This window comes from Artemia sp. Qi Xiang Cuo, chromosome 2 (assembly GCF_049724085.1).
Source record: "Artemia sp. Qi Xiang Cuo chromosome 2, ASM4972408v1, whole genome shotgun sequence".
In the NCBI taxonomy this organism is placed as follows: Eukaryota; Metazoa; Arthropoda; class Branchiopoda; order Anostraca; family Artemiidae; genus Artemia; species Artemia sp. Qi Xiang Cuo.
The window spans coordinates 81,138,477-81,159,037 of NC_142795.1; the positions used below are offsets into that span (position 1 = coordinate 81,138,477).

The window sequence follows — 20,561 nt, forward strand, 5'->3', positions numbered from 1 at the left end:
AAGAAACGATAAAACAATTAAATGACACTTTCGCCTGCTGGTCTTGAATTCAGATCCCTCTCAACAAATGATTCATTTACTCCAATATACATAAACATCAGAAACAATTAATTAATCACGAAATTTTTACTTCTTTACTTAAAACAAAATGCTTAAAAGAATGGATAGATAATAGGCAGTTAAATTATTAGTAATATACGCAATATATTATCCGAGAAAAATTGACAACTTTAAGACGAGAATACATGTCTTGAAGGGCTCTGATATATGAAGGGGTTACTCCACGTTTTGCAGCATGGAGTAGCATAGCGGCGTGAATGAGAGAATCGAACACTTTACGAACATCGTGCCTGGCTAACACGAGAGTTTCACCTGATGCATCAACATCGATCAATGCGTTCGCAACAACCGACAAAGCGTGGGCACAACCGAGACGTGGCTGGAATCCAAATTGGTAAGGTGGAACATTGCATTTTAGGCCTACATTCAAATGGTCAATGAACAGAAGTTCGAAAAGCTTACAGAAGGTAGTAGCAACCGTTATAGGGCGGAAAGACAAGCACTGGGTGGCGAGTTTACCTGTTTTGGAATTAGAGTGAGATCTCCAATCAAGAAAGAAGAAGGTACAACTCCTTGGGTAACAATTATGTGAATCAAAAGAGCAATATGGTTTACCAGCAGCTCGCTTCCATGTAGAATGTGAAGTGCTCACTTTATCAATGCCAGTAAATTTCTTACGTTTTAGGCGTTGGTTTCCTCGCAGTACAGAATCAACCGAAACAACAAATTGAATTGAATTGACAAAATTGACAATTTTGTCTAATTGACAAAATTGTCGATTAGACAACTGACAGAAATTTATCAAGCTTATCTTCATATTCGGACTGCAGGGAAGCACCTGGCAGGGAGAAATCAGCAGAGAAGTATGAATTCCACTCGCAATCAGGAATAACTTGAGCAGATAGGCGGGCGCTAGGAGGATCTCTTTACACATTTCTCCAGATGGAAGGTTGGGACAGAGAAGCTTGCTGGGACGTCTCTTGAACTATCTGGTTTATGTGGATAGATAGTTCTCTTGCGAACTTTCTTTTGGTAGAAAGACAAATGTTAGAAACCCAGCCAGAGCAAGGACAGTCACACTGGAGCCACAAGTGGTACCAAAATTTGGATTTTCTCTAAGCTTCAACTAGGCTTGGATTACTGGACCAATGCTTTGTGACACCCCCAGCATATACGTTTAAGAGGTATAGCAGCTTTTTCTGTGCATCGCAGGGCATGACAAATTTGTGCAAGATAGATATCTAGCAACACTCGTATTTCATTTGCATCAGCGTGTGAATTTCTCATGAGCAGCTAGAACGGAACATGAATTTTGTGTATGACAGAATGAGTAGCTGTTACAAAAAAATCACCTTGGATGTTTTTCCAATCCCTGTAAAATTGGGCGTGAGGCTGAGGTGGTTGTGGGGTGGGAGTAGACTGAGCAGAAGGACAAGAAATAGACGCAGAATAACGTGATCTGGTAGTTGGAAGTCAGTGACGGCGTGAACAGGTGACACTTGGAGATTTGCAGAAGAAACTACATGGTCAAGGTTCAACACATGACTTGAATGGTGTTTGTAAGCGTAATTGAGATCTTTCAGAAAGATCCTAAGTCAATCTTCAAAAATACCAGACAAAATAGAAGTACACAATAACGAGACGTCAGTTAAATTACAGTTAAAATCTCCTATGATAATACAACACTTACCTAACAGGCGAATCTTTGAAAGGCAAGACCCTAGTTTCTCACACGCAGAAGTAAATAAAAATTCCGATTGGTCATTGCGGTAATCTGTCGGGAGATAGACGTTTACAATAACATACGCTTCTACACAGACAGCAAGAAAAAAAAATCACATGAATCAAAAATACTTTCACCAGCATGAGGTCCTAACAAGCATCCGAGGGGCAACCACTGCGAGTGGATCGTTTAGCGGGCACCAAGTAGCTAGCAAAATTATTGTCAATTTTCAGAAGGTTTAAATTATGACTCGTCAAAAAATGTTCTTGCAAGCACAATACATCACAGTTCAAAAGCAAACCTTTTATCACAGGAAGTTTGACTTAAAGTCCACCATCAATATTCAACGAAAGTACAGCTTGCGCACTAGTAGATAGATACATATCATACTGTGGGCGTTGTTAGTCGATTGCTGTTATTGGGACACTTTACAATGTAAAAAGTATGGCCAGCAACTCTACATTCTAGACAGAACATTTTTTCCAAATATGGAGAGGCACTGTTAGAGGTGTGATTGCATGATCCACAGCAAGAGCAGAGGGCCCAATTGGAGCCCTGAAAGCCCAGATGCCCAGTTTTATGACACAAGAGACAATGCTTTGGGAGATATACAAATGCTTGTGCAGAAAGCTTTTTGTAGCCAACTTTCACAGATACTTTCAAGAACTGATCCAGGCTATGTTGACCACTCAGGACTTTCCACATTGTGAAACTTTCACGCAATTTGGTACCAGAAATTTGCTTTGATTCTCATTGTGTTCAGTCAGTACACCTTTCAGGACCCCTATAAACAGTGGGGATTTCACACTCACCGAGGTATCTGAGGTGCTGTTCCGAGCACTCTCGGCAATTTTGTTTGCTGCACGCTTTGACATAACAAAAAGTTTCCATTCTGAAGCCAATTTTTTAAGTTCAGTTATTTCACCTGAGGCCTCAGGGCAAAGTTTATCAACAAAGTTCTTACAAGCACTAGGTGAGGCCAGGTGTGCAGGATAGTTATTTAGTACAACGGACAACGTAGGAGCTGATGCAGGGTTAGTTGTTAGGTTGGTATAAAGTCTAGCTGGCCCAAATGTGTTGCATTCTCTAAAAAGCTGTCAATTTTCCAAAAGAGTTATTAGCTTTCGAGACTAAAGTAGCCGAGACTGCCTTTCCAATTGCTGGGGTTTCAGAAGGCGAAATGATCACAAAAGTGGAAATAGGCAGATTATCCTTTGCCACCTTATTTAACTGTTTGCATATAACTGTTTGGGATCTGGTGACAAAGTTCAGCAACAGATTTAAAATAATCTTCCTATTTTGATCAGTCATTGCACAATCTAATTATTATAGCCAGGGACAGTCTGGTATTACAATCAAAATATATATGTAGTAGGTCAAATAATATAATCCAAGTTCAAGTTGAACTATTTTGAAGTTCAAGTCCGATTATGAAATTATTTCAATAAAGGACCATTGGGAATCACAAATGAATGAGAATATATCTAAAAAGAGGTGTTTACAGTATGAACTCTCAATCAAGAGTTAAAATCTTCTTTGCCTCTATTTTCCTCCTGTGAGCTCTTCTTTTTCCTCTATCAGCCTCTATTTTTTTTTTCCACAGGGGGAAGGAATTTTGGTACTTGTGTATTATATGCCACTCGCTCAAGTTTATGCTATGTAAAACTTGAGAACAAACCGGTTTCTTCACTAGTTTCTTTCAGCTTAGCACAAGACAGGACAAAGACAAGTGACAGAGTACCTGGGAAACACATAATTTTGGCTATATATTTGCATATAGGGGGGGTAAAGTATTTGGACAGTTTGAAGTCAGGAAACAATTCTTACTTCATAATATGCAAAATAATTGTACCTAACATATTTTGCATGCAGACCCACTATACTTTACCCCCTCCCCTGTGGCGTATCCAGGATTTTGTTAAGGGGAGGGTCCGTCAGTCTACCTTTTTGTAGCAGTCATATGAGCAAGAAAATTATCTATCATAGTGCAAGATTTCAGGCGGGGGTATGGGGGGGGGGGGTAAGCTAGGTAAAGAAATGAAAAGTACACACTTGTCATGAGTATTTATAGTTGTAGACTTTTTTTGTTTGAGAATGGATGACAAAATTTTTCCAACAAAGTCAGAATTAAAAAATAAGTTAGAAGCAGTGAGAGTTTCTATTTTGGGCGAGTAGATGTTTTGGAACTGCCACAAAGCAGCAGAATTTAGAAAATATAAAAAAAAGTGCATTATTCCTTATATTTGCCTATGGGACCCTTTTTTTAGAGAACCAAATGAATAAAAAATAATATTATATCAAAGACAATTGCCCAGAATTTGGTTTCGGAGGGGTGGGGGCCTCAGTCTACCTAATATAGCAGCCATGAAAGCAAGAAATGTATTGATATTAAGATTGTTTACAGAGGATAAAGAACAATTGAAGTTTAAAAAACAGAATCAACTGCACTTAGAGAAACGAGCAACAAAAGACGACCTAATCTCTCACAGTAACAGCCACCAGTCTTTTTTTGCTGCAAATTGATCAAAAACTTGGTCAGCATTGACCTGGATATCATGGTTCAGGGTCATGTGAGCTAGTCCGTTCAGACGCTCCTTGCCCATTGAGCTCTGCAGATAGGTTTTTAATTGCTTAAGACAGCCAAAGCTCCTCTCAGCAGAAGCAGTAGGCACTAGTATTGTCTGAAAAATCGTCAAAAGCCTTCGAATGCATGGGAAAAATTTTGCATCGCATGACGCAAGAGTCGAAGCAACAGTTGATGGTTTCTCAAACATTCCGAGCCACTTCTGTTTCCAAAGGACTAACTTACATTCGAGCGCATGTCTACCGCCGTGAAATCCTTGGTAAACAGCAACAGCATCCACAAATTCATTAATTTTTAATGATTTGCTGTTAGCTGGTAAAAGCCTTCTGATTTTTAAAGATACCTCATGGAGGCACAAAAAACTTTGATCAAATTCTATACTAATTGAAGCAAAGTAAGATTCGAAGAATGCGTCGAGATAAAAAACCTCGATGGACTCATTATCGTTGATGGACTTTCAGCAGATAGACCTTGGAACAGTCGGAGCCAAATTTAACTCTTGTGCAAGCTCATAGACTTTCTGAATAATCGTTTTAAAATTATTTTGTTTTGACTGCAGTAAAGTATCAGAACATAGCTTAAGATGCCAACAGCACTCAACTAAGTCTAAATCTTCGGCTTACAGTGCCTTAGAGACAGAGAGCATTATGGCACTTACAAACTCTAGCATAGCCATTGTGAACATAAAATTAAGTTCGGTTGCTGCTGAAACCAATGCATTCGCTTTTGAAATAACTTCCGTATCGCACCATATGCTACCAACTATTTCCTCAAGGACTGAAATAATCGCACAATATAAAGACATAAAAACTAAAATGCAATCGTGACACTCCACCCATCTCGTTTTGCACAACTTCACAAGCATCCTCACAGGACTATCGGGACAAACGACAGCGACCGCTTCTACAAACATATTCGTTCTTTTTGGTGAGGATAATAAAAATGATATAATCTGCTGTATAATAGCAAAAGTGGATATAGCAAGTCCTGCTGTGCTAGTTCTACATAAAGACATATTTATGCTGCGTCAGAAGCAATGGGTTTAGATCACTTTTGAATAATTCTTACTAATTACTGCCTATGCGCCCGCCTAGCCGCCGGATGGTTTGCTGGTCTCATCAAAACCCACCCCCACACATTCCTCAATTTTTAAGCCAAACGCAATGCATTGGCCAATGATTTGTCTTGCTACTGCATAGCCGATGAGATTTCCGCAAACAGAAAACCCGAGAAACTGCTCTTCAAGTAAAGCACGAATTTCATATTAGTATCTGACTACAAGAACTAACTAGAACTAATTAGGCTTGTCAGCATGTATATCAATAACTGTACAACAAACCTGAAGAATCCTTTGATGCTATATGCTGATGACTGCAAGCTCCTAGAACTGGCCCAGAACGACCTAAATCTGTCAACTATGCAAGAAGATCTGGACAGACTATCTAGATGGTCATTGGATTGGTGTCTACAGTTCAATGCCTTAAAATGTAAAGTTCTACATCTTGGATGCAATAATCCAAAATTTGCATATCACATAGGAGATGCCCAGCTTGAGGCAGTCAGTGAGGAGAAGGACCTGGGGGTTATTGTTGACAATGAGCTGAAGTTTCACTGCCACACACGAGCTATAGTTGGAAAAGCAAACCAAGCCCTTGGCCTCATAAAGCAAACATTTACCACCAGGAAGTTGGGAGTGATTACAAAACTGTACAAAGCCATGGTCTGTCCTCACCTGGAATTTGGCATGACCCTAGCTTCTCCGTACTATAAGATGGATGTGAAAGTACTTGAGAGTGTCCAAATAAGAGCAAATAAGCTTATCTCTGCATTCCAAGACAAATCTTACGAGGAACGTCTCACCTTACTCAAACTCCCTACCTTGGCATACCGTAGGAAAAGAGGTGACATAATAGCAACTCGTAAGTTGCAAGAAAATGACCTATTAAGTCATGTCTTTTCCCCATCCTTCTCAACTACCACAAGAGGACACACCAAGAAGCTGCAGGCCCCCCGTTGCATCAAGCGCCAACAGTTCTTCTCAGTCCGTTCTGTCCCACTCTGGAACAGCCTATCCAAAGCCACCGTCCAATCTAAAACTCTAGATGCCTTCAAGAAAGGAGTTGATCAAGACTGGGCCAACGCCGAATGGAGGCTGAACTGGGATGTCAAATCATAACCTTGAAACGCCACCAGCAAGATTTCTACAGGAGGCTAAAACCACCTTATCTTGCTGGACATGCGATTTAAGGTAATTTAAGGTAATTTTCTTTCTTTCCTCTCACGTGACCTTTCCGTTTCAATGCTTAGCTTACACTAGATATATAGCAGCGTTTGAAACTTTGAATGAACTATCGCCTCTTAGTCCGATTCCTTATCGCAATTCATTCATTGCAGAGAAGCTAGGGCCCAGGCCACTCGGGCCCCCCCTGGATAAGCTACTGCCCCTCCCCCTATTCTGGAAAAATATATAGCCCAGATTTGTTTCTAAAGTATGGAAGAATCTAACAAAGCAAGCGGTTTTTTCTCAAGTTTTACACATCATAAACTTGAGTGAGTGGCATATAATATACAAGTAGTGGAATTTTCATGGAGAGAGAGCTGGATTTCCTGTTATTATTTAAAAATAATCAGAAATTGAATTCTAAAAAACAAATTTTTTCAACTGAAAGTAAGGAACAACACCAAAATTAAAACAAACAGCAATTATTAAGTATATGAAAGGAGTTGCCCCTTCCACAAGACTTTGCTCTTTATGCTAAAGTTTTGACTTTTTGTCCTGGTTCTTTAAGAATGATTCCTGAAACACAATGGCCGTTTAATTAGAACAATAAGATTTGTTTTAAAATTATAAAAAAAAACTTTAGCGTAAATAGCTAGGTCTTGAGGAGGAGGCAACCCCTTTCATATACGTAATAATTTCTATTTGTTTTAAGGTTTGATTTTGCTCCTTACTTTCAGTTGAAAAACTAGTTTTTTTTAATTTAATTAGGGCCTAGAAAAGTAAAGAGCCTCATTAAACCAAAAATAAGCAGAAATAAATCCATATAATCTTCAAAGTAAAAACTATAGAGTCTAACAGAAAAACAAACAAAAAGATATGAAATATTTATTTTCTATGAAAAAGACTATTTCAATAAAAAATGAACAGAAATTAATTTAAAAAAAAAATCCACAAAACAGGTTTGTCAAAGAATAGTAAAGAGCCTCATTAAGCCAAAAATGAGTAGAAAAAAATTACATAGCCTTGGGGGACCCCTTATACATGCCATTAAAAAGGCTAGTGAGCAAAATGGTGGTCTGAAATGGGTTTTGTATATATGAACATTACTATAACCAAACCTCATGTCAAGGACCTCCCACTGAGAAGGCTAAGTTGTACATTCATAAAAAAATGTAAGTAGGCCAATGTTAATGCCAGCAAATGAGTCACAAAGGAGAGAATGAGAATGCCAGAAATTCAACTTGCATCATTGCCAAGCAGCCTCACATGGCCATATGAGGCTTGTGGCAGAAATACAGAAATTTATAGCAATGATACAGGAGCCTTGGACTGTTGCAAAACAAGTCATGGGGAAGATCAAAGGAGCCAAACTCCACATATGTATTGAGGTAAGCAACACTCCAAGAGAATGTGTCAATAATTGTTCTAAGAAATTTAACAGTTGGAAATCATCCTATTAGTGTTCAAGAGATGTAGTATCCATTATGGTTGAAAATGCAATTGGTTTTGATTATTGTGTATTTACCTTGGTATATTTGCCTTATGATGAAAGAGTACCCCCACTGAAAGTAACAAAACTGATGAAATTTCACAGAAAATAAAAAATCCCTTAATTTTACCATGTGATGTCAATGTGCATCAAACATTATGGGAAGGTATAATGAAAATTAAAGGAGTTTTTGGATACCCTGGCTGGGGAAAACCTTAACTAGCATAAATAAAGTCCAATGCCCTTCTCAGAACTAGGAGAAGAAAAGAGGATTTAGATTTAACAATAATTGCTTCCTTGCATGGAGTACTGGTTGGAAAGTGGTATGTGAGCTATTTCCCATCATTCTTGGACCATGAAATAATGAACCTAATATTGATATGTCTCAACAGCAAAAGAATCTAAAGTGGGATATAAAGCTAAGAAATTGCTTAGTTCTAATCTTAACCAATCTTTTATCCCTTAGTTCTATGACTATCTACCTTAGTTCTGCCCTAGGAATGACATATGGACTTCATGTCTGCAGCTACTTGATTTTAATTCAAAATGGATTTTGAACAAAAATCAAGTAGTTGCAGACATGAAGTCATATGCTAATTGTACGAAAAGCCAAGACAGATGGTCCAAGTGAGCGAGATGGCAAATCTGGCATAAGCCCTTTTTAGGATTGTATAAAAATGATGCAGTTTCTTTTGTTGATAGATACGTATATCTATTATCCATCCATATGTCATTCCTAGGGCAGAACTAAGGTAGATAGTGATAGAACTAAGGGATGAAAGATTGGATTGATTTTGGGTTGACATGTGATGAACAATGTCCACTGGACTTGTATGCAAAATCTGGGACTGACTTTACTTTGACACAGAGGCAAACAAGTGAAGCCTAAGCCTAATAGGCTTGGCTGCTTGTAGTCTAAAGGTGGAATACTGTGTCATAGGATTGACAAATGACCAACAAGTCCCCTGGACTTGCAGGCAAATGTGAAACCTATAGTCAAGGGAAACCAATAGAGGAAAGAAGTGAAAAAGGGGGCTTGGTACAAAAGAGGGTATAGACCAAACTGTTACCAAACACCTTCCTAGAATATAGAAATGTCTTTGACCCTGAAAGTTTCATCTACCTAGCTTAACTGTTTTCTATGGTAATAAAAAGTCACCATCTAGAATTTTACTCATGTTTCTGTACTATGCCCTTATTCAATCTTTAGATTCATTTCAGTTTTTTTTACTTACCTAGGTGAATATCTGTCCAAATACCATAAATCCCCTAAACCCAGAGTGTTACTGATAATATTAGCTCAAAGAAGCAGAGATTTTCAGAAAACCACCAAGGTAAGGGAGGGTGACCACATCTCTTTGTTTAGATGCTGTTTTCACATGCATTTACACAAAGCTGATGAAAAGCAAAGCCTACAATTTTTGACCCCTCCCTCTCATCAAAATCATGGATCCAACACCATTGGAATAGACTATGGTAAACATAACTTTCTTTGATTTCGTAAGGAAAGAAGTAAATGATATTTATTTTTGATCTCTTAAAGTTACAAAGTGAAAACATTTAAAAGAATTTTTTCAGTAAAGTACAAATTATATTCTGGCTTTTAGGAAGCATAGGGGTTTAGAACCCTACTAAAATTAATTCCTGCTTGTTTGAAGTTTGACTCTGTTATTTATTTTAATTTCTGTTTCTTTTGGGTTTCATTATTTATTGATACTGATTTGTGGTAGTCACATGCTTGGTAGATTATTTGATTCTAATTTTGGTTTAATGGAGCTTTACTTTTTTGAAAAACTTATTTCGTGGAAAGTTTCTTTAATTAATTTCTGTTTGTTTTATATTGACATAGTCCTTTTCAGGGAAAAAGACTGAGCCTCTTATAAAGTTAAACAACCATCCCTTCCATAAAAACCCTAAATATCCTCTGGGCATAACTTATAACCCTTGCCCCTAATCTCTTGGGTTTGTTTCAACTCCAAAAGCCTTGTTATATGATATTAAACTATTTTGAATAGAATGGCTATCTCAAAATTTCTACTAGATACATTTTGGGACAATACAACATGTGTGTGGGTGTGGTGGGGGTAGCTGCCCTCCCATCACTTTGACTCTTAAAAAGAGCACTAGAGTGTCTGATTGCCAATCCAATGAGCCCCCTTCAAAGTTTAAATGACCATGCTTTCCATAAAAACGTTATATGCCCCCAGGGCTTAGTTTACAACCCTTGCCCTGAGGGCTGGTCTTTTTTCATACTAAAAGAAATAATTTCAGACCCTTTAACTACTTTCAACAAAATGGCTATATCAAAATGTTGATTGGAAGTGTTGGGGAAATGATGGGTGTAGGGAGGGGGCATTCCCCCTCTGATTGCTTTTGACTATTAATAAAGGCGCTAGCCTCCCAATTGAATGAGCCCTTTTTGAAGTTTCTAAAACAACACTTTCTATAAAAAAAAAACGTTATACTCCCCCAGGGCATAACTTACAACCCTTGCCCTAAGGGTTGTGTGTGGGGGTGTCATCCTCAAAGACCTAATTTCCAGAACTTTAAACTATGTTGAACAAAATGACTATCTCAAAATTTTTATTGGACAAGTTTGGAGCAATGGTGGGCATGAGAGGGAGGTTAGTTGCCCTTCAATCACTTTTGACTATTAAAAACGGCATTAGCCCTTTCATTTTCCAAACAAATGAAACCCTTTTTGAAGTTTCTACAACAAAGAACACTGAAGTACACTGAAGAACTTCGAACTACACTGAAAAAAATGGCTATCTTAAAATTTTGATTGGATGTGGTTGGAGAAATGGTGGGCATGAGAGGGGGGGTAGATGCCCTCCTCACTTTTGACAATTAAAAAGGGTACTAGGCCTTTTGATTTCCAATCAAATGAACCTTTATAGAAGTTTCTACAAGAATACTTAGTATAAAAACCTCATATGCCCCCAGGGCATAACTTAAAACCCTTGCCCTGAGGGTTGTCATCCTCAAAGACCTATTTTCAGAACTTTGAACTAAGTTGAACAAAATGGCTATCTTAAAATTTTGATTGGACAAGTTTGGAGCAATGGTGGGCATGAGAGGGAGGTTAGTTGCCCTTCAATCACTTTTGACTATTAAAAAGGGCACAGCCCTTTCAATTTCCCCATTTTCCAAACAAATGAGCCCTTTTTGAAGTTTCTACAACAAAGTTTTCTATAAAAACCTTATATGCCCCCAGGGCATAATTTACAGCCCTTAGCCTGAGGGCTGTGGGGGGAGGATTGTCATCCTCAAATACCTAATTTCCAGAACCTTCAACTACACTGAAAAAAATGGCTATCTTAAAATTTTGATTGGATGTGTTTGGGGAAATGGTGGGCATGAGAGGTGGTTAGTAACCCTCCAATCACTTTTGAATATTAAAAAGGGCACTAGGCCTTTCAATTTCCCATCAAATGAGCCCTTTTTGAAGTTTCTACAACAACCCTTTCTATAAAAACCTTATTTACCCCCAGGGCATAGCTTACAACCCTTACTCTGATGGCTGTGGGGGGGTTTTCATCCTCAAAGATGTAATTTCCAGAACTTTCAACTATGTTGAACAAAAGGGCTATCTCAAAATTTTGATTGGATCTGTTTGAGGAAATGGTGGGCGTGAGAGGGGGGTTAGTTGCCCTCCAACCACTTTTGACTTCAAAAAAGGGCACTACCCCTTTAATTTCCATTGAATGAGCCCTTTTTATAATGAGCCCATTGTCTATAAAAACCTTATATGCCCTCAGGGCATAACTTACAACCCTTGCCCTGAGAGGTGTGGGGGGTTTGTCATCCTCAAAGACATAATTTCCAGAACTTTCAATTATGTTGAACAAAATGGCTATCTCAGTATTTTGATTAGATGCCTTTGGGGAAATAGTGGGTGTGAAAGGGGGGATAGTTGCTCTCCAATCCCTTTTGACTAGAGGGCCCTTTCAATTTTCGATCAAATGAGCCCTTTTTGAAGTTTTTATGACAATACTTTCTAAAAAAACCTAATATGCCCCCAGGCATAACTTACAACCCTTGCTGTGAGGGCTATGAGAAGGGGAGGGGGGTCATCATCCTCAAAGACGTAATTTCCAGAAGTTTCAATCATGTTGAACAAAATGTTGATCTCAAAATTTGGTTGGATGTGTTTCAGGAAATGATGGGTATGGGAGAGCAGTTAGTTGACCTCCAATCAATTTCAACTATTAAAAAGGCCACTAGCCCTTTGAATTTCCAATCGAATGAGCCCTTTTTGAAGTTTCTACAACAATGCTTTCTATAAAAAATTTATATGCCCCCAGGGCATAACTTACAACCCTTGCCCTGGGGCTGTGGGGGATTGTCTTCCTCCAAGACATAATTTCTAGATCTTTCAACTATGTTGAACAAAATGGCTATCTCAAAATTTTGACTGGATATGTTTGGGGAAATGCAGGGCATGGAAAGATGTTATTGCCTTCCAATCACTTTCAGGTGTTAAAAAGGGTACAAGCCCTTCCAATTTCCAATCAAATGAGCCCTTTTTAAAGTTTCTACAACACTCCTTTGATATGAAGTGCCCTGGTCTAAAAGAAACAAACAAACAAAGAAACCAAAAATAAATAATACAGTCCTCCCAACATAATTCTTTATGTAAAAACTGCTATTGTGCTGCCCATGATAATCAGTGCCATTACATAATATCCTCCCCCCTAATGAGGCTAAATATAGCCCTAGAATATATACAAAAGTTATCTGATTTTGTGGGTTCTCATTATTTCTACACTTATTTCTCATTAGCAGTTAGTTCATCAAGCCAATTAGAAAGAAAAATAACATACTTCTGTATATAAACTTAATGTTGTACCTGATCCCATTAGATGGGGAGGGGGGTCTCCCAATGGATAAATATGCATTCCACCAAAAATATTCACATTATTTTTTGTAGAACACCACAAATCTTATTGTCCAGCCAAATGATTAGCATTTGCTGTGAAATAATAGAGAACAAAGGGGTTGTGCTCCCTCTATCCAGTCTTTCAAATACCAACTTGACAAGGAGTAGGAGAAGAGGCAGTGGAGGTTTGACCAGGAGTCATCAACTTAGGAGCACTACCAGCCCAGAGAACCTTTAAAGATCTCAAATGGATTAAGATGTTATGGAAAAATTTAGTGCAATGTATATTTATCTATCAGGAAGGAAAGAAGGGAAGGGGTTAAGGCAAAGAAATACTTTTAGGAATGAGATAAGTTAGCATTTATGATTGTTTTAAGGCTAGTAAGGCTAAGGAACAAAGCCTGGACTTTCTGGCTGGTCAGACTCAGCTGATTCAACTCTTCACATGCAACAGTGACAGTTTTCTCTGAACCATGTTATATTGTAAGCAGAATACCCCAGGTACTGTTTTGGGTCCTACCATATTCCTTATATGCATCAAAAACATTGTGAATAGAATAGAAAATAACATCACTTTCTATGCTGACAACTCCAAGCTGTTTGGACCTACAAATGGAGTCTCAAGAAAAAAAAAATCAAGCCTTAGTCTCCTCAAATCTGCTATAGCTTGCTGCCCCCATAAACTCTTTCTAGGGCTATAGTTGGCTCTGTTTTGAACTTTGGTGCATCTCATACCTCCCATTCCTATAAGAATCATACTGGCCAAAAGAAACAGAGACATGCCATAAGGTGCATAGCTGGCCAACATGATCTTGCTTACAACACAAGACTTGAGTGCTTGCAGTTCTCAACACTCATTTTCAAACACCACTGTGGTGAAATGATGCTGGGCTACAAGTATAATGCACAACCAAATTCATTTAAACCAGCAACATAAAAGAGGTCACTCACCACAAGCTGTCAAAATATCCTATTAATACATCCAAAACATCCATGTATGCAGCAACATTTCTTCTCTAAGCATGCTGTAAACAATTGGAATAGTCTTCAAGCTGAAATAGTGAGTACACTCACAGCTGTATCCTTCAGGTCCAGACTGGATAAGGGAGTGAATAAAAAGTTACAGAAATGTAAGTGTGATGGTCCATCCTGCTTAATTACTCACTGATGTCAACTTCATCATACAAGTGTCTTTCTCTGAGGTTTAGGTTGCTTGTAATACCTAACCACTAGAGAATGGTCATAATGGGCCAGACCTACCTTGTGGTTACTGTTACCAAGTGGGTTTAAATTGCATCTCTCTAGCAGACTATTACTGTGTGTTACAGGGCCCTCAGAGTGACAAAAATTCACTGTTTTCAATACCCCAGTATAAACCACATATGAACTAAATATCCAGTATGAACTTTAATTTTGCTCAAAAATATGAATAAAAGTATATCTGCCCTATTAGGGGAGGATATAGAGCAAAATAAATGAGAATCTAATTGTATATTTGGTTTTCTCTATCTGACTTCAGTTCAAGGCTATACTAGACCTTAAGCAAAATGATGCCTAGAGAAAGCATTTTGAGTCTTAAACTTTGCTAAATCCTGGTTTATAAGGTTTCAATTATTTGGCAAAAAGTGTCTCTAATAGAAAAAGTTGATCCTAAGATACCTTAAAATCCTAGGTTAAGCCTGCTCAAATCATTAGAATTATGCTTTATACCCAAGAGTAAAAGTAAAGTTTACTCAAACCAAAATTAAGGAAAAACATAGCCTACTTTATTCTAATGTCAAGACATGTTCATGGGGAAGGAGTTGATTTTCTTATCTCTAGGCTTAGAAGATTGTATGCATTACTGGTCTACATCAACCTACATTCTGCCAAGAATAGATTTTAGACCACCCTGATTTTGAATCCCTTTTTCATTTGCTTTAGTGTTTAAAAATGTAATTTCTGTTATTTCAATATAATTGCAAGCCATACCAAGAGTTTTATTCTTAAATTTAAGAAACAATTTAGCAGATCTTTAAAGCCTTATCCTTATAGCCTAAACTAGAATTGGGCAAAGTTATGTGACTCAATATACTTTTCTTGTGTTTTGTTTGAGCAGAAGATCTATTTTGCTTGGTTTCATTTTGTAACACAAGCATTGCTAAGGGTGATCAAAGGTCAGTGCCCTTTGGAGGGAGGAGCAGAGATGGTAAAATTCTAATTTTGGCTATCTTGGAAAGGGGTTAGGTTTGGAAAATGAAACTTTAAGGGATAGGTCTACAGGCTGAAGTATGTCCTGGGAAGGTAATTTGAAGTACCTACCTCCACTGCTTCTCTCTCTAGAGGATCCTAACCTTTGATGACCTTTAAAAATCTGTGTGTTATAAAAGTGAGACCTTGCAAAATATATCTTCTGCTTAAATGAAGTACAACAAAATTGGGTAAAATTCTACTTTAGCTAATTTTGGCTATCTTGGAAAGGGGTTAGGTTAGGAAATTGAAACTTTCAGGGATGGGTCTACAGGCTAAAGTATGTCCTGAGAAGGTATTTTGAAGTACCTACCTCCACTCCTTCTCCCTCTAGAGGGTCCTGAAAATTGCCTGCATGACAGGTCTATACCTATTGAAGTTTTGACAGAACAACATTTTACCTTAATGTTCAGTTATCAGATTCTTTTTCTCTGGCTTTAGTTCTGAAAATGCAATTCCTGTTATTTGAGTAGAATTTTAAGCTATGTCAGTGTTTTCTTTTTTAATTTAGGAAATGTATTTGCATGTCTTTAAAACCTTATAGCCTAAATTGGGATTGAGAAAAGTTATGAAGCTGAAAAAATTTTTTTTGTACTTCATTTAAGCAGAAGATCTATTTTGCAAGATTACACTTTTATAACACCTGTATTTCTAGAGGTCATCAAAGGTCAAGACCATTGAGAGGGAGAAGGAGTGGAGGCAAGTACTTCAAAATACCTTCCCAGGACATACTTTAGCATGTAGACCCATCCCTGGAAGTTTCATTTTCCTAACATAACCCCTTTCCAAGATAGCCAAAAGTAGCTAAAGTAGAATTTACCCCAATTTTTTTTCAGCTTCACAACTGTGCTCAATCCCAATTTATAAAGTTTTAAAGATTGGCTATACAAATACATTTCCTAAATTTAAAAAAAACCATAAATATGGCTTAAAATTCTACTTAAATAACAGGAATTGCATTTTCAGAACTAGGCTAAAACCCAAGAAAAAGAAACTGATAACTGAAAATTAAGATAGGCTAAAATGTTGTTTTGTCAAAATTACAACAGGTATTAGGATAGACCTGTCATGTAGGCAAATTCCAGGACCCTCTAGAGGGAGAAGGAGTGGAGGTAGGTACTTCAAAATACCTTCCCAGGACATACTTTAGCCTGTAGACCCATCCCTGAAAGTTTTATTTTCCTAGCCTAACCCCTTTCCAAGATAGCCAAAAGTAGGAAAAGTAGAATTTTACCAATAAACCTTCCTAGAACACAAATTAGGCTCCATATTAACTTCTGGCAATTTGATAGCTTAGCCTACTCACTCAACTAGACTACTTTTCAAGATAGCACATTGGAGGCAGGAGTTTCTGTCAGACATGTTTTTTTTTACAGGGGGCAAAGATCACTTTTGCTATCCTATAGAAAACAGCAACGAAAAAGGAGCAAGCTAGGCCTACCCTTAATTAAGACAACTAGCAGGCTATCTCATTTCCTACCACTCTTGAGAAGCACATACAACCATTGAAATTATGGAAGCAGTTCAGATAAATAGAATTCATACCAATAAATAGCATTTTGCACTCGAAATGCTTGTGGAGTATTTTCTATATGCAAAACTTGGTCTGAAGCATTTAACAGCATTTGGAAAATTCATTTTCTGCGCCAAGTTGGCTATGAAAATCCTCGACGTGGCAATTGCTTGTTTGTCTTTTTCTGCTTAGGTAGATGGCTTCTAAATATATTCATTGAAAAAAACTTCCGAAAAAGGAATTTTTTTAAGAAAAGTAAAGGCTATATTAAACTTAAGTTCAGAAGAAATAAAAAATTTACAATAACTCAAACTCAAAATGAACAAAAATTACTATTAAACAATAAGTGAAACCCAAATCGAACAGAAGTTAAATAAACAATCATAGCAAAAACATACAACAGGTACTAACATAAATGAATAAACAAATCTTGAAACGAGCAAAGCTTAAATTGGGTATGTAAATCAAGCTTAAAATGAACAAAAATATTTTGCTATTGAAATATAAAGGAAATCCAAAATGAACAAAAATAATTAAACAATTATAGCAAACAAACATACAAAAGGTACAAACATAAATGAATAAATAAATCCTAAAACGAGTGAAACTTAAATTGAATATTCAAATCAAGCTTGAAACGAACAAAAATACAGACAAACAAAAGTTTGAGTTTTGCCTCCTTCTCTCACAGTAAAAGTCTAAAACCTAATTCGTCATTGTCGCTTTACTGAAAACTATATGTGTCTTGGACAGTCTTGGAAAGCACAAATCCCCAACTGCGACACATGTGGAGTGTATGAAGACATACGTCACATCATCTTCAACTGTACCAATATGAAAAAGAGAGGGAAACACTAAGGAATTGCTATGAAAAGGCATTTAAGGCATTCACAATGCGTTCTGTTCTGGGACATCACACATCTCCTCCTTGGGCTAGACGACTTAGCAAAAACCTTTTAGGTATATTTTTTAAGACTACTGGTTTGCTTTGCTTCATTCCGTATAGTTTTTTTTTTTTTTTTTTTTATAACAGTTGATTTGAGAGTTATCATATTTACTATTTTATTTTTTATTATCTTATCTGTTTAGATTCTTATATATGTGGCAGGTATTATGTAAATCTGTATAATTTATTTTAACGGTGTTATATGTGTATTTTAACTGATTTATGATAAAGCACAGCTGCATTATTTTGATTCCCGTTTTTGAGCGCAGGCAGTTGCTGCAGGTGAATAGCCCTACCAATATCAATCAATATAAGTGATACATGATCCGGTTCAGTGATTATTGACTGATGTGACACCCAAGCAAGCTAGTGATTACAGAAGGTACAGAATAACCGAGTGATACGAACGCATTTGACCTATTGGTCGAACTAGTTAAACCCCAAACAACAACAACAACATGCACAAATAAAATCAAACTTAATGTTTGATATATAATGCTATTAATTGTTGAAAAATCATCAGTTCAAGACTTTATTTTACTGTGATTTCATTTTCATTTTCAATGCTGTAATAACTGGAAAAGAAAATATTTGTAATCTAATTCGTTTTCAGTGAAGCACCAATGACGCAGTAGGATTTAGACTTTTACAGCTATGGAAAGGGGCAACATCCAAACTCTTCTTTTTAGTGAAGCTATATTTGTTTTGAGCAGTTTTGGATAGAACTAATAAAATTAAACCGATTATTTCATATATAATATATAACATAAAATGCACAATTTATAATTTGATATATGATCTATAAAGGCAATTTCCTATGACAACCAAGAGAATTTATTGATTCAAATTTTGTTGGAAGTCCCACTTTTTGGAGGATAAGGCTACTTGTCAAACGGTTTTTGACAGGCCAAGCTTCTTATAAAACGCTTGAAACGGTTCTAAAGCATCCAAAACTTACCTTTTAGTCCAGTGAAATTGGTTCCACAAATCAAAATTTTGCACCCATATGAGGAATTTTGGAACTGACTTTGTGAATTTAGAAATTTATGTTCTCATTATGCTACCCGGTTTAAAAAAGTTGTTTCAGGGAGGGAAAAATAATACTAAAAATAGGTGATTTATTCGTAACTTTAAGAGACTAATTAAAACAGTGAAAGTTTCAGAAAAAAAAGGACGACCTGCGTATGTGTATGATTCTCATCCCCCTTTCGAATAAAAGGGTTCTCCTTTAGAAAATGTATTTCCTATTCGGGTGGTTTTTAAACTAAGCCATAATGGAAAGTAACTACGAATACATAATGACTACATTTAAGAATTCCTGACTGAGTAATTTAGCTGCAACCTAGGAGGAAAATCATGGTCATAAAAAGAATCTTGCAAAAGATCAAAGGATAAAATTTTCTAATGGTTTTAGAAAATCACTACAATACACTTTTCTTTGTCGTATTCTTGTTGGATTCTAGACCGTAATTAAGAGTTAAAATGCGACAAACCGTTCATTGGCGTTTGACGCTAAATATAGTCTCGTTTTAATTAAAGGCCGTCCTTCACACAATCCAATACAGCCTTTGGTTACTGCCCAAAATACAAGTAAATAATTTTGGAATTGGTACAACATGGACGCAGAGAGCAATTTTGAACTGAAAACGAACATTTAATTTACATAAGGTATAAAACCTAAATGTTTGTTTATGAAAACTTAAAGAACAATAATCGTTCGAAAGCTTAATAGCCCTTTTAGTTTTTGGCCAAAAGTCTAAAGTCTAATTGATGGTTAGTTTTCAACGAATTTTTTTTGATTTAAATGATTTTTTGTGCGCCTGATTGGAATACATCTGGCTTTTCTGACTTCTGTTTCTCCAGTAGTAATCAAGAGAATAATCTTAAGCAATAAAACAGGTGTACTAAAGTAAAAGGTGTTAAGTGCATATTTCACAATAGGTGGCTGATTCTAACTAAAGTTGTTACTATGAAATTTTGAAGCCAATAGCCACCCACTTTCAATCAACTGTAGATTTTGAGTATCATAAAATAAACACACTTATCTTGCATTTTTTTTCATTATTGCAATATGGGCATTGCAACACGGGAGTTTGATATAAAACAAAATCCTATCACAATGACGTTTGTCTTTTTTATTCAGGATATGTAACTTTTTTTTAATATCGGACTTGCCAATTAGAAATAAAGATGCAGGTAAAGGTGTATTAAAAAAGGTTTTTGTGAAAGCTGTTCCCCCCAAAAATTCCGTTGTCTTAAGTTTGTTGAAACAGTTTTTTCTAACTTCATCGAATGCAGGCATTTGGAATCGGTGTCAAATGAAGAATCTTCGGTGACGAACGTGTTAGTTTATTTGCTCCTTTTAGGCAGCTGACTAGTAGCAGGAGTCTTTCCGGGGCCTTAAATTATATCATTGCAAAACGCCAAGGTATTTTTAAATCCTCAATTTTAGTTTAACACATTTTTGGTTTACCACACTTAAAAAAAAGTCAAAAATCCTTAATAAAAAAGTCAAACACTGTTAAGCCGTTTTGTTTCCTAACTACCGCGTTGGAAAATTCTCATTGCAAATGATCACACGGTAGCTAAGTGCTGATTTATGTCGTCTTGCGTCCAGTGGCGTAATTTCGTCAAAATCCTGGGAGGGGGGGTGAACTTGGAGCCAATTTACCCAAATAAAGTGAAAATGACAGTGAAAAATGAGTCATATCCCATGCCAGCGTCTAGTGCCCTTGGGCCTAAACTTCCTAAGTGGATCCTTTTATCGGTTCTCTGGTCAGTCCCGGTACACAAACATCCCTACGCCTATTTCGGTGGCTTCATTTCAGTCTAGTAATCAACATAAACCTAGTGATCGGTTTTGTTGAATGTACCAAAAATGAAATCGCGATGGAAACTGGCGCTGGCACAAGAA

At 37.0% G+C, this 20,561-nt stretch overlaps 1 protein-coding gene across 1 annotated transcript in view; it reads right to left on the minus strand.

Annotated features, from left to right (window-relative positions):
* ABCB7 (ATP binding cassette subfamily B member 7) overlaps positions 1-16,874 on the minus strand; it is an 86,929-nt gene extending 70,055 nt beyond the window's left edge. The window contains exon 1 of the mRNA XM_089103445.1: positions 16,734-16,874. Coding sequence (XP_088959571.1) covers positions 16,734-16,826 — 93 coding nt within the window. The 5' untranslated portion in view covers positions 16,827-16,874. The remainder of the gene's footprint in view (positions 1-16,733) is intronic.
* Positions 16,875-20,561: the final 3,687 nt, after the last annotated feature.